Below are 21,176 nucleotides of genomic sequence, written 5' to 3'. Positions count from 1 at the left end.
TTTGAGCCATCTCCCAGGTAGCTTGTGGTCAACATTATATACAGTTAGCTTTCTATATGTGGGTTCCATAGCCATGGATTCAACCAACCACAAATCAAAAATATTTTTAGCCAGATGTGGTGGCACATGCTTTTAATTCCAGCACTCAGGAGGCAGAGGTAGGAGGATTTCAAGGCCAGCCTGAGACTACATAGTGAATTCCAGATTGACCTGAGCTAGAGTGAAACCCTATCTCAAAAAACCAAAAAAGATGTTATCCTGTGAACCAGATACCAGCACAAAGGGGAAGGAGACCAACACAGAGAAAAATCAACTCCTACCAAATCAGAGAGCCAGAGCCTCAGAGGCCCCCAACACCTCAGCACTGAAGCAGACCAAAAATGAACCCAACATGGCTCAGGGAAATTTTGCGGAAGAGGGGGCGGAAAGAATGTCAGAGTCACATGTTCGGTCATGATTTGCAGAGACATTTATACCAATAACTGTGGGCTAACTCCACAATGCACAACCCATTTACATCAACAAGGAGGGTCCAATGGGAGGGGGTAGATCATAGATGAGCCTAAACAATGGTACCAAACTACATGTATTTGCTGAAAAGAAAACTAATAAATTAAATTAAAAAAAAGAAGCCTTTAATCCCAGCACTTGGGAGGCAGAGGTAGGAGGATCACCATGAGTTCGAGGCCACCCTGAGACTACATAGTTAATTCCAGGTCAGCCTGGACTAGAGTGAGACCTTGTCTTGAAAAACCAAAAAAAAAAAGAAAAAAAAAAGATATTTTTACACTGGGTGTGGTGGCACTGTCATTCCAGCATCTTGGGAAGCCGAGGTAGAAGGATCACACTGAGTTCAAGGCCAGCCTGGGCTATAGAGTGGGCTAGAGTGAGAGACCCTGCTTCAACTGCCCTCCAAATATTTATTTTTTATTGTTATTTATTTGAGACAGAGAGAGAGAGAAAGAAAGAAAGAATGGGCATGTTAGGGGCTAAACAAACTCCAGACACATGTGCCACCTTGTGCATCTGGCTTATGTGAGACCTAGAGAATCGAACCTGGGTCCTTAGGCTTCACAGACGAGCACCTTAACCACTAAGCCATCTCTCCAGCCCCCAAATATTTTTAATTGTATTTTTACTGAAAATGTGTAAGATTTTTTTCTGTCATTTTCCCAGAACAATATAGTATAACAATTATTTGCATTGTATTAGCATTAGAAATAATTCAGAGATGGTTTGAAATATACAGATGATGACCATAGGTTATTTGCATATACCACACCATTTTATTTATTTAAGGGACTTGGGCATATGTGGATTTTCATACCTTCTCCTGGTCTTGGAACCAATCCTATACAGATACTGAGAGACAACTGTATCTATCTAATCAGTTATCTTTGTGTTTATATTACATCATTTATGTTGAAGATATAAAGGTAAAAATAGGGCCTGGTGACACAAGCCTTTAATCCCAGTAATTGGGAGGCAGAGGTAGGAGGCTTACCATGAGTTCAAGGCCAGCCTGAGACTACATAGTGAATTCCAGGTCAGCCTGAGCTGCAGTGAGACTCTACCTCCAAAAAAAAAAAAGGTAAAAATAGCCAGACATTGATAGTTAGGCATTGTGGCACATGCCTTTAATCCCAGCACTCAGGAGGTCCAGTTAGGAGTATCGCTGTGAGATCAAGGCCAGCCTGAGACTGTATAGTGAATTCCAGGTCAGCCTGGGCTACAGTGCGACCAAGACCCTACCTCAAAAAAAAAAAAAAAAAAAAAGCCAGGCATGGTGGCACATGCCTTTAATCCCAGCACTCTGGAGGTAGGAGGATTGTCGTGAGTTCAAGGCACTCTGAGACTACATAGTGAACTCCAGGTCATCCTGGGCAAGAGCGAGACCCCACCTTTAAAATAACAAACAAACAAACAAAAAACACCGAAAAGCAAGAAACTAAAATAAAAGAAGAATATAACCTTATGGAAATATGACCAATTTGCATTATGTTTATATAAAAAATCAAGAAAGTTGTTATAAAAATATTGAACTGCTCTTATGTTTTTCATGAACTTTCCTGGAAGCTATAGATTTCCTAACTGGACAGCATAAAGTTGTACTCTTAAACTATTGGGCTGGCCGGGCATGGTGGCGCACGCCTTTAATCCCATCACTCAGGAGGCAGAGGTAGGAGGATCGCCATGAGTTCGAGGCCACCCTGAGACTACAGAGTTAATTCCAGTTCAGCCTCAACCAGAGTGAGACCCTACCTTGAAAAACCAAAAAAAAAAAAAAAAAAACAAAAAAAAACAAAACTATTGGGCTGGGCATGGTGGCTTACTCCTTTAATCCCAGCACTTGGGAGGCAGAGATAAGAGGATCAGTGAGGGAGGTCAGCATGGGCTAGCACGAGATCCTACTTTGAAAAACAACAACAGAAAAGTCTTAATAACTAGCTGGGTGTGGTGCCTCATGCCTCTAAGCCCAGAACTCTATAGGACGAGATAGGAGTTCAGTCAGCTTGGGCTACATAGTAAGTTCCAGGTCGTTCTGAGCCACTCAAGAGGTAGAGGTAGGGATTCGCAAATTTGAGGCCAGCTTTGGCTACATGGTAAGGCTATGTATCCAAAAAAGGGAAAGTCCTAACAACTGAAGAGTATACATTCAGACATATGTAGTATGTACATATGCAGTTTTGAGTTCATGTTCCTTGGTCATTGAACAGTGAACACCATGCAGCCCAAGGTGTAAGTCTTTGCTTCTGTAGTACATTTTTAAAATCATAATCATGTGTTAACTATTTTATTTTATTTTTTTGTGTGTGTGTGTCTTAATAAATTGTGTTCCTCTAGGCAACTTGTTCCAGCGATGGTGCAATCCACTAGACCTCCAGATGACAAGACACATGGCTAGCTCTGGTTCATCAGGGGGCAAAATCGATAATTCTGTATTAGTCCTTTTTGTGGGCTTATCAACAATAGGAGCTGGTGCATATGTAAGTAAAAAATAAAAATAAAAGAAGCAGCTTGCGTAGAGAAGCTGCCAAACAGCTCCCATCGATAGACTCACTGTTGCTCTGCTTTCAAACTTTGCAACTAATTATTACTCCTTCTTGGAAAAATTCTACAAGTCCTTTAAAGTGCTTAGTGTCTAATATCCTATGAGAGCCTATTTGGGAAAGATTGATGTTTACTCTCATGTTGGTTGACTTCTGCTTTGTTCTCTTGTGTTACTACGCTTGAAAGCTACTATGCATTGACTAACCCACAAAATTGCACCTGTTCTCTTGGGTATGGACACAGTAACCTGTAAATAAAGTCAAAATTCATTGCAGCTCTTTAGTTGATTTGGACCCATTTGTTATTTTTTTTTTCCCTCAGCTTAAGATTGACATTAGCATTCCCCTTGACAAGGATGGAAGAGGCCCCCAGGCCTTACAGCACACATATGGACATTGCCATCTACTTTGTGGCATCTAACCACAGTTTTTTACCAGGTGTGGTGGTGCCCACCTTTAATCTGAGCACTCAGAAGGCAGAGGTAGGAGGATCTCTGTGAGTTTGAGGCCAGCCTGAGACTACACAGTGAATTCCATGTCAGCCTGGGCTAGAGCGAGATCCTACCTCGAAAAACAAAACAACAACAAAATCCCACAGCCAACAACAATAGCTTTCAACCAACAGTATTAAGCATTCCTAAGAGAAGAACTATCCCTGAATCTCAAAGACTAAATAAATTATAGGAGCAGGCTTAATGTCTCCAGTTTTAGGATGGATATGTGTGAGGTGACAAATATGATGTCAATTGCTCCATAGTATTAGCACAACAATATCTCCATAAATGAACTCTTATCAGGTTAGCAGGTCACAGAGGAATTATTCTGTGGTGTTTTCTTTTTTAACTTCGCAAGGTTTACTGCAACTAAGCAGATCCTAACACCCTTGATTGAAGAAAGCTGTCTATTTTATCAAGGGAAAATGGTTGGAAGCCACTAAAATATTCATCAGTCCTCTCTTTGTTGGTAACAGCACAGTTACCTTTGTTCCTTTGTCACTAGGTAAAAAGGGGGCATGAAAATTATTTCACGTCATCTGTATCCACATACCCTGCCTAATCTGGCACTCAAATGCACAAGGAGTGCAGCCAGCTTTTGCCAGTGGGATGAAATCAGAAAAAGAGATAGATGAAATCTTGATAATTTACTTTTATGAAAGATGGCTTCTCCAACCCTGGAGCAGCATTTTAATTTTTTTTTCCTTTTTTTTCTAGCAAAGAATAACCAAAAATGCTTCCCTGCCTTTGTACTAGATGTTTCTTCATTAATGATTAGTGCCTTTTCTATTTCCGTTTGTTTCTCTCCTGGCTTTATCTTTACCTACAGTTGTGCAGTGTCATCTCCTAGGATCCCCTTCTAGATCACTAGCGTCTGCAGGTGCTTCTGGGAAAGATGGCAGCAAGCTAGTATACTTCCTAATTGTAGGAGCAACAGTCACTGGGGCAGGAGTTTATTATGTAAGATACGCAAGAATGTGTTTTGGGATAGGGTGGGTGAGACCATGCACTAATAAAAACTCGATCCATAGGGTACAGTAAAGTAATTCACAGCATGTGTTTTCTTTAGTCATTTATTAAAGGGACATTGTCAGTCACCATTGAGTCCTCCAGTCTCATTCTTCAAGCTATTGAAGTTGTACTGGATCACTCTAAGACCATACATTTAAAGCCAAGTCCTCACATCCACTTTTTCTCTGAAACTTTTCCCCATTTTATACTTTTAGATGATGCTTAATGTTGTGCTTTAGTGCTACCTATCTAATAAGACAGTTTCAGGGTCAATGTTGTATAAATTCGTAAAGATAACTTGATCACTGTCCTGTTTGGATCATTTTAGGTAAAATGTTATTTGTTCTGTTTTGTGGGAGGCAATCAACTCAGCTTTTACTATGAAAAGACATTTTATTGAATGGTTCTGAGGAGGTCCAAAGAGCTGTAACGATTGAAGTGTTCTCCCAACCCACCTAAAGCCTCTACTTCAAACTAAACTCATTTGGCAGTGTCCCTTTTTTTTTTTCCTAATTTGGTCAAGCTAGTGGCTGGAGTGGTATAAGCTAATGCATTCATGTAGATTGCTTTCTTAAATGTCTGTCTTTCATGAATCAGATACTATACTCTAAGCCTTAATTGTTCCATTTCATGTTTCTCAGCTTTTCCCATCAACTCCATCCCATTCGTTCAAAAATGGGTTTCAAGTGTTGGCATTAGACATGTTTGTGGTGATACAAACGTGTTCATCCTCTGGTTTGTGTTGCTGAACCAGAGTTGGATGGCTCCCACAGAGGTGACCATGCATTCTCTTGATGTCAAGGCGCAAGATGAGCCACTCACTATTGCTTTCTCCTATGTGGGAGTATCTACAAAACAAACTCCTCTCAAGCCATTCAGTTAAATGCCTCATTGCCCTCTGGTTTATCCAACACTGGTTGAAAAAAAAACAACTATTATAGTGGCTCCAGGTTAAATGATAAGCGTTTGTCTACCTACAGTTGTTATCAAACTATTCTCTTCACTTTTGTTTTGGGTTTTGCATTGTTGAAAATTTTATATGAAATGACAATTTTTTCTCTGAAATTGGTATTAGCCTCAAGAAAAACTTGAAATCAGTGTCCAGATTTGGTGAAATACGATTATAAATGACATAGTATTTGTTTCTCAAGCTGTCATACCAAAATACCACAAACTGCTCATCTTGAATAATGAACATTTATTTTTCTCATGTTTCATATGAATTTAGTAGTTCAGTCCTTAGTGAGTGTTCCTTCATACCTTTTTCTCCCATTTGAGGAAGTGGGGTTTTTTGTTTTGTTTTGTTTTGTTTTTTGTTTTTTCAAGGTAGGGTCTCACTCCAGCCCAGGCTGACCTGGAATTCACTATGGAGTCTCAGGGTGGCCTCGAACTCACAGCAATCCTCCTATCTCTGCCTCCCTAGTGCTTGGATTAAAGGCATGCACCACCACGTGAGTGAGACCCAACCTCGACACCCCCCCTCAAAAATAAATAAAATAAAATACTTTATCATGATCCATAGTAAGGATGCATTTTATCTTGCAACTCATCATTATAGCTACAAATAAATAAAACCAGGACCATGATTCAACCAGTGATACTCTTATTTATTTTATTTAAAAAAAAAAAATATATATATATATATAGCCGGCATGGTGGCGCACGCCTTTAATCCCAGCACTCGGGAGGCAGAGGTAGAAGGATCGCCCTGAGTTCAAGACCACCTGAGACTACATAGTGAATTCCAGGTCAGCTTGGGCTAGAGTGAGACCCTACCTCGAAAAACCAAAAATATATGTGTGTGTGTGTGTGTGTGTGTGTGTGTGTACAACTTCTATACTTATAGACAACAAACCATGGTATTTCCCTCCCCCACTTTCCCTTCATAACTCTGTTCTCCATCATATCCCCTCCCTCTCTCTATTAGTCTCTCTTTTAATTTGATGTCATCATCTTTTTCTCCTAGCAATATGAGCCAGGATACTCTTACTAGGTGTGACTTATGTTAATGTTCTCTCCTGTTTTTTTTTTTAAATATTTTTACTTATTCCTTTGCAAGCAGGGAGATAGGAGAGAGACAGAATGAGTGTACCAGGGCCTCCAGCCACTGCAAATGAACTCCAGATGTATGTGCCACCTTGTGCATCTAGCTTTTCGTGGGTCCTGGGAAATCAAACTCAGGTTATTAGCCTTTGCAGGCAAATGTCTTAATTGCACCTTGACTACTAAGCCTTCTCTTCAGCTCCTCTCATTTTTTATTATTTATTTTGAGAGAAAGCAGCACAGAGAGAGAGAGAATGGGTACACCAGGGCTTTCAGTGCACATGTGTAACACTGCACACTTGCATCACTGTGCGTCTGGCTCCATGGGACCTGGAGATTCAAACATGAGTTCTTAGGCTTTGCAGGCAAGCACCTTAACCACTAAGCAATTTCCCCAACCCTCTCTCCTGTTTTTTACTCCCCCCACACACACAATGCTGAGCCCAACCTACAAAATAATCTCATAGCCCACTAATGGGTTGTAACCACCATTGCAGAAGCATTGATTTGCACAGAAGCCTCTGCGGGTTGGTTATAAACACGAACTCCTGATTAGCATCCAGGTGAGCTTTGATTTTTTTTTTCAGTGAATACAGCCAAAATGGCCTTTAGAATATTCACTCCAATTATTTGGGCCATTCACTACTGTTCAATTGATAGGATCACATGGCCTCAGAAAATGGCATTTCCTTTTGAATTCCTTTAAGTCAAATAAGCACCACCATATCTGTCTGTTTACAAAAGTTGTTTCTAGTGACACATTTTTAAAATAAATTTGTAGTATTTCTTTTTCTTTCAAGGTAGGTTCTTGATCTAGTCTAGGCTGATTTGGATTTTACTATGTAGTCTCAGGGTAGCTTCGAACTCATAGTGGTCCTCCTACTTCTGCCCCCCAAGTGCTGGTATTTAAATTTGTAGTGAGATATATATATAGAGAGAGAGACAGAGAGAGAGAGAGAGATAAATAGATAGATAGATGCACACATATTGTTATATTTATTTTATTTTATTTTTTTAATTTTTTATTTATTTGAGAGCGACAGACACAGAGAGAAAGACAGGTAGAGGGAGAGAGAGAGAATGGGCGCGCCAGGGCTTCCAGCCTCTGCAAACGAACTCCAGACGCGTGTGCCCCCTTGTGCATCTGGCTAACGTGGGACCTGGGGAACCGAGCCTCGAACCGGGGTCCTTAGGCTTCACAGGCAAGCGCTTAACCGCTAAGCCATCTCTCCAACCCTATTGTTATATATATTTATTTATTTGAGAGAGAGAAGAAGAGAGAAAGTGGGCACATCAGGGCCTCCAGCCACTGCAAATGAACTCCAGATGTGGGTCCTGGAGAGTTGAACCTGGATCTTTTGACTTTGCAGGCAAACGCCTTAACTGCTAAGCCATCTCTCCAGCCTAGTTTCTTTAAAAAATATTTATTTATTTGAAAGAGAAAGAAAGAGATAATGTGTGCACCAGGGCCTTTAGTCACTTCAGTCGTTCCAGATACATGCACCACCTTGTACATCTGGCTTCACGTGGGTCCTTGAGACTCGAACCTGAGTCCTTTGGCTTTGCAGGCAAGCACCTTAACTGCTGAGCCATCTCTCTAGCCCTATTTTAAAAATATTTTATTTATTTATGAGAGAGAGAGAGAGACAGAGAATAGGCACACCAGAACCTCTTGCCATGGCAAACAAACTCCTAACACATGTGCCACCTTGTGCATCTGGCTTTACATGGGTACTGGAGAATCATACTCAGGTCTTTAGGCTTTGCAGACAAGTATCTTAACTGCTGCTCCTTGTCCCCAGACCCTTAATTTCTTTTCTTTTGGTTTTTCGAGGTAGGGTCTCAATGTAGCCCAGGCCAATATTTTTCAAATATTCTCCCTAGATTAAACTGGATTTAGTTTATTTGATAGACTTAGCAGTAAATTTAAAGAGCAACCACTATCTTTTGACACACAGTACTTTCTCTTTCATTTGTCTTATGTGTTAAATGATTCCAGGCTGGTTCTTACCTCCCTGGATCCAAGTTCCCCATTTGTAGCATGTCATCTAATGGGCTTCATGTAAGGGGGCCATAGAATACTCTCCTTTTTTGTAGTACTGAAGAGTGAATCCAGGGTCTTGTGCATGCTAGACAAATATTCTATCACTGAGCCACATCCCCAGCCCTCATAGGAATATAGGGATTGCCCAGGCTGACCTATACCTCTTAATATATAAAATTTAAAGTTACTAATAAACCATGATTATATAGGTTATAAAACAAAAACTAGTCATAATGTTAAGATATACTAAATCAGTTTGAAAGTTAGATATCTATTTAAAATAAAACATATGGGCTGGAGAGATGGCTTAGCAGTTAAGGTGCCTGTTTCTGTAGTCAAAGAACCTTGGTTTGATTCACCAGGACCCACATAAGCCAGATGTACAAGGTGGCACATGCATCTGGAGTTCATTTGCAGTGGCTAGAAGCCCTGGTGCCCCTATTCTGTGTCTCTCTCTTTCTCTCTCTGACTCTTTCCCTCTCTCAAATAAATAAATAAAATAAAATATGAAAATAAAACATGTGCTGGGCATGGTGTCACACGTTTTTAATCCCAGCACTTGGGAGGCAGAGGTAGGATTGCCATGAGTTTGAGGCCACCCTGAGATTACATGGTGAATTCCAGGTCAGCCTGGACTAAAGTGAAACCCTACCTCGAAAAAACAAACAACAATAACAAAATAAAATGTTTAAGTAAGGTATTTGACATTTATTATGCGTGTGTGGTATATCTTTTTTATTTTTATTTTTACTGTTTTAGTTTTTAAATTATTTTTATTTTTATTTACTTATTTGAAAGAGAAAGAGGGAGAGAGAGTGTGAGAGAATGGGTGTGCCAGGGCCTCCAGCCACTGCAAATGAACTCCAGACGCATGTGCCCCCTTGTACATCTGGCTAACGTGGGTCCTGGGGAACTCAAACCTGGGTCCTTTGCCTTTGCAGGCAAACACCTTAACTGCTAAGCCATTCCTCCAGCCCTCCCCCCTTTTTTAAAAAATTTTTTATTTTATTTATTTATTTGAGAGCGACAGAGACAGAGAGAAAGACAGATAGAGGGAAAGAGAGAGAGAATGGGCGCGCCAGGGCTTCCAGCCTCTGCAAACGAACTCCAGATGCGTGCGTCCCCTTGTGCATCTGGCTACCGTGGGACCTGGGGAACCGAGCCTCGAACCGGGGTCCTTAGGCTTCACAGGCAAGCGCTGAACCTCTAAGCCATCTCTCCAGCCCTTTTTTTGTTTTTTTGAGGTTGGGTCTCACTCTAGTCTAGGCTGACCTAGAATTCATATGTGGTCCTAGGCTGGCTTCAAACTCACAGCTATCCTACTTCTGCCTCCTGAGTGCTAGGATAAAATTGTGCACTACTACGCCTGGCTTCTTTTTTCATTTTTTAACTCTGTTTTAAAATTTTTAATTTAATTTAATTTATTTGAGAGAGAGAATTGGCACACCAGGGCCTCTAGCCACTGCAAACAAACTGCAGATGCATGTGTCATCTTGTGCATCTGGCTTATGTGGGTGCTGGGGAATTGAGCCTGGGTCGTCAGCCTTTACTGCTAAGCCATCTGCCCAGACCTATTTTTTAACTCTTTCTTGACAACTTTCATAAATATAGACAACAAACCATGAACATAAGCCTCACCCACCACTCCACTTGACCCCCTCCCAAATCTGCCCTCCACTGAATGAATCTCTTCTTCTTTCCAACTAATTAATCTGTCTTCTATTTTGATGTTGTCATTGTTTTCTGCTATTATGCAGGTCTTGTGTAGGTAGTGTCAGCCACTGTGAGATTTGTGTGTAGTATTTCTGAGTATTACTCCTGCTTCATCAGTTTATGATAAAGAAGGAGGCTGGGGAGGTAAGGAAAGAGGCTGGGGAGATGGCTTAGCAATGAAAGGCACTTGCTTGCAAAACCTGCCCGTCCAGGTTCAATTCCCAAGCCACCCACTTAAAGCTGGACACAAATTGACCGCAAGCATCTGGCATTCCTTTGTAGGGGCAAGAGCCCCCAACCTACCCATATCCCACATGCAGATTACAATTTTTAAAACAAAATGAAAGCTATTGCTGAAAAGAGGAGGTTACTACAAGATTAGGATATAAGTAGCCTCCTATCCGAGCATTATTTGAGTAGCCGGCAGGCCCTAAAATGTCTGCCAGGAAAATGTGTTTCCCATCATCTACTGACAACTGTGTAGACTGATTTCACAGCTGGCACATAGCATAGTCCAAAGCCCTTCCCTCCCTCCCTTTTTCCTTTCCCTTCCTTCCTCCCTCCCTCCCTCTCTTCCTTCCTTCCTTCCTTTTTGGAGGCAGATTCTCACTGTAGCCCAGGCTGCCCTGGTACTTACTCTAGCACAGGCTGGCCCATTACAAATGGTGATCCTCCTACCTCAGCCTCCCACGTGCTGGGATTAAAGGTGTATACCACCATGCCTGTTAAAGCCCCTTTTTGTATTTGAAGTTGATCTCTTTTTATACTTTTAATTGTTTTTTTCTTTGCCTATATCTTCACAGTTAAATATGAGAGCAGTCTCAGAAAATCTGAAAATGATGTATTCTTTCCTCACCAAGTATATGCACACTGAACACTTTATTTCTTGAGAAAAGAACTTTGGGTTGGGGCATGGAGCTCAGTGGTAGAGTGATTGCCTAGTATGCCTCAGGCCCTGGGCTCCATCCCCACTACTGGGGAAAATAAAAAAAGCCAGAAAAAACAAAGACAAATGAACTTGGCTGTAGTGATTTTGGCAAAAAGGAAGTTACCTACTCACTGTAGACAAAAGCTTCTCATTTAGCTAAAATATAGTAATGGCTTATGGTATGAGTTAACTCTATGGTGAAATAAACTTTCTTCCTATTTGGGCTTCCAGGCCTACAAGACCATAAAAGATGACCAAAAAAGATACAATGAAAGGATGTCGGGGTTAGGGCTGACACCAGAAGAGAAACGAGCCATAGCATCTGGTATGTATTCCCTTCTCCCTCTGTGTGATTTGAGACCTGTGAAGGGAAAGTCATTGACTGGTTGGCTTGCTGTGATATGCACATATCTCATAGAAGTGATAATGGTGTGAGATTGTAAGCTTCCAGAAACTATAGCTTTATCCCACCACTGGGAGCAATTTGTTAAAGCATTTGGCTGGCATTTTGCTTGAGAATGAAATCAGTAATGATTATGATTTCCTGTTTTTCTTTACATTACACTGTTAAAAGGCCAGCTTGGAGAGGACAACTAGTAAAAAAGCTATAAAAGCTATTATTTTAATAACAAAACCTTTTGGGTCTGTTTAATTTAGTTTTTGAGTCTTTGGGGTTGTTAAAGATGTGTTTGTTTTGTTATAGCACATAACTATAGCCATCACTTCCATTCCCCATGATTTTCTTTTTCTTTTTTTTTTTTTTTTTCATAGAGGACTGTCTTAATCCTTTAATAAGCCATACAACTCTGGGTGGGCAGTTTGTATTGCTTTCTTCAATAATACCTCCTTATTGTTGAGCATTACATTATAATCCCCAATTGACCACCTAGGTGTTCCCCCTTTGTGGCTAACAGAAGGTGAAACTGAACTTCATATTTTCTTGGTGGTCAGCAGGAAATGAATGAGAAGGCAAGAGGCCTTCTAGTATGTACTTTCTAAAACATGGTGGTTCATGCCTATAATCCCAGCACTCAGGAAGGGGCAGAAAGATCGCTTGTGTTCAAGGTCAGCTGGAATTACATAGTGAATTACATATTTCTGTCTTAGAAACAAAGAAAATAGAGAAAGAGAGAACTAATAATTTAAGCTGGGCTGTAGATCCATTACAGACCTAATGAATGAATGGCATTGACCAAATCATTCATCCTCTAAAACATTATAGATATATACACATACAAGATATACTCTTTTATCCCCTTGCCCCTGCTATGTTACCCTGGCAGCCCTCCTCTGTGGGGTTATGGTAGTCTCTGTGGGGTCATGGAGGCCTCAGTCAGTCCCTGTGGGTTAGTGGGAGGAGGAGAGGACCATGTCTCAGAATATTTTCCTTCCACTCTGGCTCTTACAAACTTTCTGCCCCCTCTTCTGTAATGTTCCCTAAGCCACCACAGGCTTACTGGCAGTCTGATTTAATGTTGAACTCTCTGTAGCCTCTGGATTTCTGCTTTGGTGGTTTATTTTTATTTTTATTTTTTTTTGTTAATTTTTATTTATTTATTTGAGAGTGACAGAGAAAGAGGCAGATAGATAGAGAATGGACACACCAGGGCCTCCAGCCAGTGCAAATGAACTCCAGATGCATGTGCCACGTTGTGCATCTGGCTTACGTGGGTCCTGGGGAATTGAGCCTTGAACCGGGGTCCTTAGGCTTCACAGGCAAGCGCTTAGCTGCTAAGCCATCTCTCCAGCCCTGATTTGATGGGTTTTGATTGGTCAGCATGTCTGTTATCATCACCCTGGAGCTGGTTGTCAGGCTAGCAGTAAGAACAGTGTTCAAGCCGGGCGTGGTGGCGCACGCCTTTAATCCCAGCACTCTGGAGGCAGAGGTAGAAGGATCGCCTTGAGTTCAAGGCCACCCTGAGACTACAGAGTTAATTCCAGGTCAGCCTGGACTAGAGTGAGACCCTACCTCAAAAAAACAAAAACAAAAAAAAAGAACAGTGTTCATGTCTCCTCTTCCTCTGCAACTTCTCCTGGGCCCCAGCATATGTCATTCACATTATTAAAAAATATTTTTTTATTTATTTGAGAGAGAGAAAGAGAATGGGTATACCAGGGCCTCTAGCTATTGCAAGTAGATTCCAGATGCAAGCACCAACTATTGTATCTGGCTTTATATGGGTACTGGGGAATTGAACCTGGCTCCTTAGGCTTTGTAGGCAAGTGCCTTAACCACTGAGCCAGCTCTCCAGCTCTCATTCACCTTTTTTTTTTTTTTTGAGGTAGGGTTTCACTCTAGCTCAGGCTGACCTGGAATTCTCTATTTAGTGTCTGGGTGGCCTTGAACTTATTATGTGATCCTCTTACCTATGCCTCCCAAGTGCTGGGATTAAAGGCATACACCACCACAACTGATGCAGCTCACCTTAAAAAAAAATTCTTCACTTTTAAAATGAAATGAATATTTACTTTTTCTCTCCCATCAGGATACAGTGAAGAACGTTTGGTGATGTTTTACTTTGTTTTGTTTTGTTTCTACAGTACTAGAGATCAAACCCAGGGCCTATGGCAGGATAGGCAAGTGTCCTACTACTGATTTATATAAGCCAATCCTAGTAAGTTTATTAAGGTTAATGTTGGTGCTATGCTAGTTTTATTTTCCATAAATAAGTGGTTGAAACAAGTTGAAGGTGAAGTTTTTAACAGTTGCCAGGAGTCATCTGAGCCTTCAAGAACATTGACCACCCCCCTGTTCTGTTGCTTACAGCTGCAGAAGGAGGGCCAGCTCCTCAAGTCAGAGCACCAAGTCATGTTCCTTTCCTATTGATCGGTGGAGGCACTGCTGCTTTTGCTGCAGCCAGATCCATCCGGGCTCGAGATCCTGGGGCCAGGGTAAGGTGCACGTTGTATTGTTTGGCACAGAGGATAGAGTATGCAAACACCTAGCCAATGTGAAGACTTTGACATTTGCCTCGTAAGTGGTTTGGCTCTAATAAGTATCATTATTTCTCTGTTTAAAGGTACTGATTGTATCTGAAGATCCTGAGCTGCCGTACATGCGACCTCCTCTTTCAAAAGAACTGTGGTTTTCCGATGATCCAAATGTCACAAAGACACTACGATTTAGACAGTGGAATGGAAAAGAGAGAAGGTCTGTTTGTTTACGTAAAATGCTCCTGACAAGCAACTTGAACTGAACATGGGAGTATGTTAGGCTCTTGCCACTGACCATGTGCAACAGATAGGATTACTTGGCTGTGTTTGGAAGTCTGTTATCGTACACACTTGGTCAGGCTCAGAGGCAACAGGCTACAAAGGGCATTGTAGACTCTGCTCCCAAAATGGCCAACAATTGACAGTGTAGTGCTGGCCACTGAAAAACTAATGTTTGTAGTTCCAGAACCTTTAATTTAGGCTTCTGGTAGATATTAGCCTATACTACCTTTTGTTTTGTTTTGTTTTGCTTTGCTTTTTTCAAGGCAGTATCTCTCTCTAGCCCAAGCTGATCTGGAACTCATTCTGTAGCCCCAGGCATGCCTTGAACTTTCAGTAGTCTTCCTACTCCAGCCTTACGCAAGGCATGTATCACCATGCCCAGCTATTGCTTCTGTATACCTTCTGGAGCATGTCCCGTAAGAGCAAATGAAACTCCTTAAAGGCACTTTCTTTGACACCCTAGTGGCATTCGGGAATTGTAGGGGTAGAGTGGGAAAACTCGGAGGGAGAGCCTCAATATCTTATTTGCCAAGAGCTTTGGAGCTGTGAGTGGTAGTTCATCCCTGAACTTTCAGCACTGGGGAGGCTAACTCAGGAGGATGGAAAGTTAAGGCCAGTCTGGGCTACATAATGAGGTTCTAACTCAAAAAATCCAAAAGAAAAACAAAACACAGAGACTTAGAACTACAAGGTCCAGAAGCCTTTTCCTTCTAAATGACTCCCTAGATCTCTCAATTCCAGTACTGGTTTTTGGGCTCCAGATATGTATTTTTTCTGTCAGTGATTCCTTTGACAATGATTGCTTCCCTTACTCCCACAGTCATGTTCCATTTCCAAGCAGGGTGTATATGTCTAAATATTACCTCCCCTTAGTTGATAGGTCATGATTAGCTTGCTGCTTTAATTTTAAATATATATACACACACACACACACACACACACACACACACACACACACACACACACACATATATATTTACTTATTTGACAGAGAGGGATAGAGAAAGAGAATGGGTTCACCAGGGCTCCAGCCACTGCAAATGAACTCCAGATGCATGTGCCGCCTTGTGCATCTGGCTTATATGGGTCCTAAGGAATCGAACCTGGGTCCTTTGGCTTTGTGGACAAATGCCTTAACTGCTAAGCCATCCCTCCAACCCATTTGCTGTTTTTTTTTTTTTTTTTTTTTTTTTTTTTTTTTTTTAGGCAGGGTCTCACTCTGTCCTAGACTGACCTGGAATTTACTATGTACTCTCAGAGTGGCCTTGAATTTACGGCAATCCTCCAACCTCAGCCTCCTGAGTGCTGGGATTAAAGGTGTGCACCACTACACCTGACTGAGCTTGCTGCTTTTTAAAGATGGGGTCTTGCTATGTTGCCTTGGCTGGGCCCAAACTCCTGAGTTGAAGCAAGCCTCCTGAGTATCTGAGACTACAGACACAAGCCATAATACTTGGCTTCATTGTTTCTAGGAGCTAGTGCTTGTTTGGTTGACAAATACCATTCTGAAAAACAATCATATTGGTCATTGTGTTAATGCTAACTCCTTGAATGTCCTTGTTTTTGCTTTGAAATGATGTTAAGTAACTCTAGAGTCCGGTTTCTGTGTCTGCACCATGGATTGACATTTAAGACAAGATAATTCTTTGTTGTGGCTGGAGCTGTCAGATGCTACATAAGCAGTTTAGCAGCATCTCTGGCTTCTACCACTAGATAATAATCGCATCCCTTTGCAATTCGTTATAGCCCAAAATGTTTCCAGACATTGCCAAATGGCCCCTGGGGGTCAAATTCTACCCACTTGAGAACCACTGATATATGATGCCTCTGTATTAAGCAAGTCACCACCAACATGTAGTGCCCACAGACTTATTCTGGACCATGTTTCTAATTTTTTTTCATGTTAGATAATTTTACAAAACCTGCAGTGGAACCTACTGCTTGTAACACTTCCTCCTTTTTTTTTCCACACAGCATATATTTCCAGCCACCTTCTTTCTACGTCTCTGCTCAGGACCTGCCTCACATTGAGAATGGTGGCGTGGCTGTCCTCAGTGGAAAGAAGGTGAGCTGCTAGGTTGCTTCTTTTATCAGGCTGTATGTAGGTATCAACCAGTAAGTACAGTGACGTGTAATTTTTCATCATTGATGTTTTCTCTGTCACTGTAACTGTCACTGTAGTTCGTCACAGAAGAACTGAGTCATTTTAGGATTCGTATTGTTTTGTGTGTAGATCTGAGGAAATCAGGGAACAAAGCTGAGGATATGAAGCTGGCCAAATTTTCCCAGGAAAGCTATATTGTCAGGCACTGTAATCCTAAAAGGTGTTGCTGCTCCTGTTTTCTCTTCTGTCCTTTCTCCTCTTCCCTGTTTTTCTCCTTTTCTCTTGGATCACTAATGACTAGAGAGTAATTATTCAGCATAGTCAAACACTTCAGGCATAACAACTCAGCATGAAAAATATTGCCAGATTCTAGCAAGTGAGTGCTTCAAAGCTGCTATTGAAGGCCCCTTGTGAGGTCCCAGGAAGGTTTTGTTGTATTGTTTTACTTGTATTAATGGGAAGTATTAGAGTATGTTTGTAAAGTGATGGCATTTTCCAGTTGAGGTGGAGGGGTTTTCTAGGAACAGTGCCCAAAGTAGATGAGACCCATAGCACAGGTGAATAGATTGACCTGTGATAGTAACAGGCCAGCTACTACCATAAGAGGACAGTAGGCAGAGAAAGTGGATATATTGGTAATATGTTACATGTCTCCAGCATGTAAACTAACACATGGGACCTACTCTTTGGGGGATAACAGTAGCAAGCAGGAACACGGATAGATGATCCATAAAAGCAGATATAAGAGATGCAGTGAGTGTTGTGGGAGTTATTGGGAAGAGGGCATAATATAGTGATGTATTCAGGAAAGACTTCTTGGGGGAGAAAATCTTAGAGACTGGGGAGTCTTAAGGGTTTTTTTTTTTCTGTTTCAGGTCAATTTTTTTTTTTTTTTTATGGAGGAAGGGATTTATTGAGGCTTACAGATCCAGTGGAAGTTCCATAATGGCAGAAGAAGCTGGCCTGCCTTCACAGACCCAAGCAGACAGAGAGAGAAGCACAAGCCTAATGGTCGAAAGCCACAGCACACTTCAGGAACTCCAGCTAGGCACACTTTGCATATCTTCAGATTGAAATCAGAAACCCACCCACCACACCTTAAGATCACCCAGTGACATTGCCTCCAGCCAGGTAGCCAGCAGATGCAAACTACAAACAACTGAATATATTGGGGGCCATCTATTCTATTCAAACACAGGCCAAATTTTTTAAGCAGAGAAAGAATGGGTGTACTAGGGCCTATTGTTGTTCCAAATGATGCATGTGCTACTTTGTGCATCTAGCTTTACTTTGCAAGCAGGTGCCGTAGCTGCTGAGCCATGCTTCTAGCCACCCAACCCCCCCACACACACTTTGCTTTTTTTTTTTTTTTTGGATTTTTGGCTTTTCAAGTTAGGATCTCACTCTATCCTGGGCTGATCTTGAATTCACTATATAGTCTCAGGGTGGCCTTGAACTCATAGCAATCCTGCTATCTCTGCCTCCTGAGTGCTGGGATTAAAGGTGTGCACCACCATGCCCAGATCCCCATTTTATTTTACCTTTTTCAATTTTTTTGTTTTTTGTTTTTTTGAGGTAGGGTCTTACTCTGGTCCAGGCTGACCTGGAATTAACTCTGTAGTCTCAGGGTGGCCTTGAACTCACGGTGATCCTCCTACCTCTGCCTCCCGAGTGCTAGGATTAAAGGTGTGTGCCACCACGCCCGGTTCAAAAATTTTTATTTATTTATGAGAGAGAGAAAGAGGAGAGAGAAAGAGAATGAGAAGGGGCACACCAAGGCCTCTAGGCACTGTAAGCAAAGTCCAGATGCATGTGCCACTTTGTGTATCTGTCTTTACATGGGTACTGGGGAACTGAACCCGGGTCCTTGGGCTTTGCTGGCAAATGCCTTAACCACTGTGCAATCTCTCCAGCCCTTATTTTACTTTTAAAAATATTTATTTATTTATTTACTTGAGAGAGAGAAAAAAAATGGGCACAGCAGGGCCTCCAGCCACTGCAAACAAACTCCAAATGCAAGTACCCCTTTGTGCAGCTGGCTTACATGAGTCCTGGAGAATCAAACCAGGATCCTTTGGTTTTGCAGGCAAATGCCTTAACTGCTAAGCCATCTTTCCAGCCCTTGTTTTACTTTTTTTTTTTTTTTGAGGTAGTCTAGAATTCACTATGTAGTGTCAGGGTGGCCTCAAACTTGTGGCAGTCCTCCTACCTCTGCCTCCCAAGTGCTGGGGTTAAAGGTGTGCACCGCCATTCCAGCTCTTATTTTACTTATTTTCTTTTTTTTTAATTTTTATTAACGTTTTCCATGATTATAAAAAAATATCCCATGGTAATTCCCTCCCTCCCCCCCACTTTCCCCTTTGAAATTCCATTCTCCATCATATTACCTCCCCATCTCAATCATTGTACTTATATATATACAATATCAACCTATTAAGTACTCCCTTCCCTTCCTTTCTCTCCCTATTTTACTTATTTTTTGTGGGGAGTGGTTCAAGGTAGGGTTTCACTCTAGTCCAGGCTGATCTGGAATTCACTGTGTAGGCTCAGGGTGGCCTTGAATTCATGATGATCCTCCAACCTCTGCCTCTTGAGTGTTGGGATTAAAGGCATGCATCACCATACCCAGCTTACTTTTCTTTTAAAGAGAGAGAAAATTGGTGTGTCAGGGCCTCAGCCACTAAAATCAAACTCCAGATGCTTGCACCACCTAGTGGTCATGTGCAACCTTGCACTTGCCTCACCTTTGTGCATCTGGCTTACATGGGATCTGGAGAGTCAAACATGGGTCCTTAGGCTTCTCCGGCAAGTGCCTTAACTGCCAAGCTATGACTCCAACCCTTACTTTATTTTTTAAAACTATATTTATTATTTGCAAGCAGAGAGTGGGGTGGGGAGAGAATGGGTGTGCCAGGGCCTCCAGATGCTGCAAGTAAACTCCAAATGCATGAGCCACTAAATGCATCTGGACTTATGTGGTTACTAGTGAATCGAACCTTTGCCATTAGGCTTTTCAGGCAAGCATCTTAACCACTGAGCAATCTCTGCAGCCCCCATTATCTTATTTTTAAAATATTTATTTTCATTTATTTATTTATTTGAGAGAGCAAGAGAGAGAGAATGGGTGCATCAGGGCCTTTAGCTGGTGTAAACGAATGCCAAATGTATGTGCCACTTTGTGCATCTGACTTACATGGGTCCTGGGGTTTCAAACCTGAGTCCTTTGGCTTTACAAACAAGTGGGGAATTGAATTTAGGCCATTAGGCTTTACAAAAAAGTGCCTGTGACCACTAAGCCATCACTCCTGCCCCCATTGCCTTATTTTGTCCTCTTTTTTCCATCTCTTTAACCAAAACTCTTCTATTTTTGTACCTTAACTATTAAGCCATCTTTCCAGCCCTTTTCTTCTTCTTTTTTTGTTTTGTTTTGTTTTCTTTTTTTTTTGTTGTTTGTTTGTTTTTAAGGTAGGGTCTCACTCTGGTCCAGGCTGAGCGGGAATTGACTATGTAGTCTCAGGGTGGCCTCGAACTCACGGTGATCCTCCTACCTCTGCCTCATGTGTGCTGGGATTAAAGGTGTGTGCCACCATGCCCAGCCTTTTTCATTTTTGAGGTAGGGTCTTGCTCTAGCCCAGGCTGACCTGGAATTCACTATGTATTCTCAGGGTGGCCTTGAACTCTGTGATCCTCCTACCTCTGCCTCCCAAGTGCTGGGATTAAAGGTGAACCTCTTCTATAAGAAGAATATAAAAAAAAATCAAAAACATTCAAGTTAGTGAGCAGCAATAGTGTCTTACCATCTATTCCTGGTGGGAAACCAAGCACCTTGGCAATGGCCTATAATATTTTGGGGGCATCAGGGACCTCCCTGGATAACAACTCACTGGAAGGCATCCCATCCCTGGCACTGAAAGTTTTCTAGCAACAATCTACGGCTCCCGAGTGTTCCATTGTCCAAAAAAGTAGGTTTTCATATGATTTATTTATATCCTCTTAGATTTTGATTAGCCTTCCCTCCACCTTTCCTTTACTCAGTCTCTTCTCCTGACCTCACTTTGGGGCTTTTCACCCTCATTAATCTATTCTTCTACTTACATATATACAATACTATCCTATTAAGTACCCCCATCCCTTCCTTTCTCTTCCCTTTATATCTCTTTTCTAGCTTACTGGCCTTTGCTACTGAGTTTTCTTCTACTCACTCAGAAGTCTAATCATCTGTAGATAGGATCCACATATGAGAGAGAACATGCAACACTTGGCTTTCTGGGCCTGGGTTACCTCACTTAGTATAATCCTTTCCAGATCCATCCATTTTCCTGCAAATTTCATATCTTCATTTTTCTTTACCACTGAGTAGAACTCCATGGTATAAATGTGCCATTTCTTCATTATCCACTCATCAGTTGAAAGACATCTAGGCTGGTTCCATTTTCCAGCTATTGTGAATTGAGTGGCAATAAACATGGTTGAGCAAGTATCTCTAAGGTAATGAAATGAGTCCTTAGGATATATCCTAGGAGTGCTATAGCTGGGTCATATGGTAAATCTATTTTTAGCTGTCTTAGGAACC

The 21,176-nt window shown here is 41.6% G+C and overlaps 1 protein-coding gene and 1 pseudogene across 1 annotated transcript in view; both read left to right on the top strand.

Moving 5' to 3' along the window:
• Positions 1-21,176, top strand: part of Aifm1 (apoptosis inducing factor mitochondria associated 1) — a 62,614-nt gene that overhangs the window by 15,009 nt on the left and 26,429 nt on the right. The window contains exons 2-6 of the mRNA XM_004653959.3: positions 2,845-2,987; positions 11,515-11,608; positions 14,051-14,175; positions 14,304-14,434; positions 16,474-16,564. Coding sequence (XP_004654016.2) covers positions 2,845-2,987; positions 11,515-11,608; positions 14,051-14,175; positions 14,304-14,434; positions 16,474-16,564 — 584 coding nt within the window. The remainder of the gene's footprint in view (positions 1-2,844; positions 2,988-11,514; positions 11,609-14,050; positions 14,176-14,303; positions 14,435-16,473; positions 16,565-21,176) is intronic.
• LOC123456997 lies at positions 3,386-3,483 on the top strand (annotated as a pseudogene).

The sequence above is a fragment of the Jaculus jaculus genome, chromosome X (assembly GCF_020740685.1).
Source record: "Jaculus jaculus isolate mJacJac1 chromosome X, mJacJac1.mat.Y.cur, whole genome shotgun sequence".
NCBI lineage: Eukaryota > Metazoa > Chordata > Mammalia > Rodentia > Dipodidae > Jaculus > Jaculus jaculus.
The sequence above is the reverse complement of the archived record's forward strand: the minus strand, read 5'-3'. Positions and strand labels throughout refer to the sequence as shown.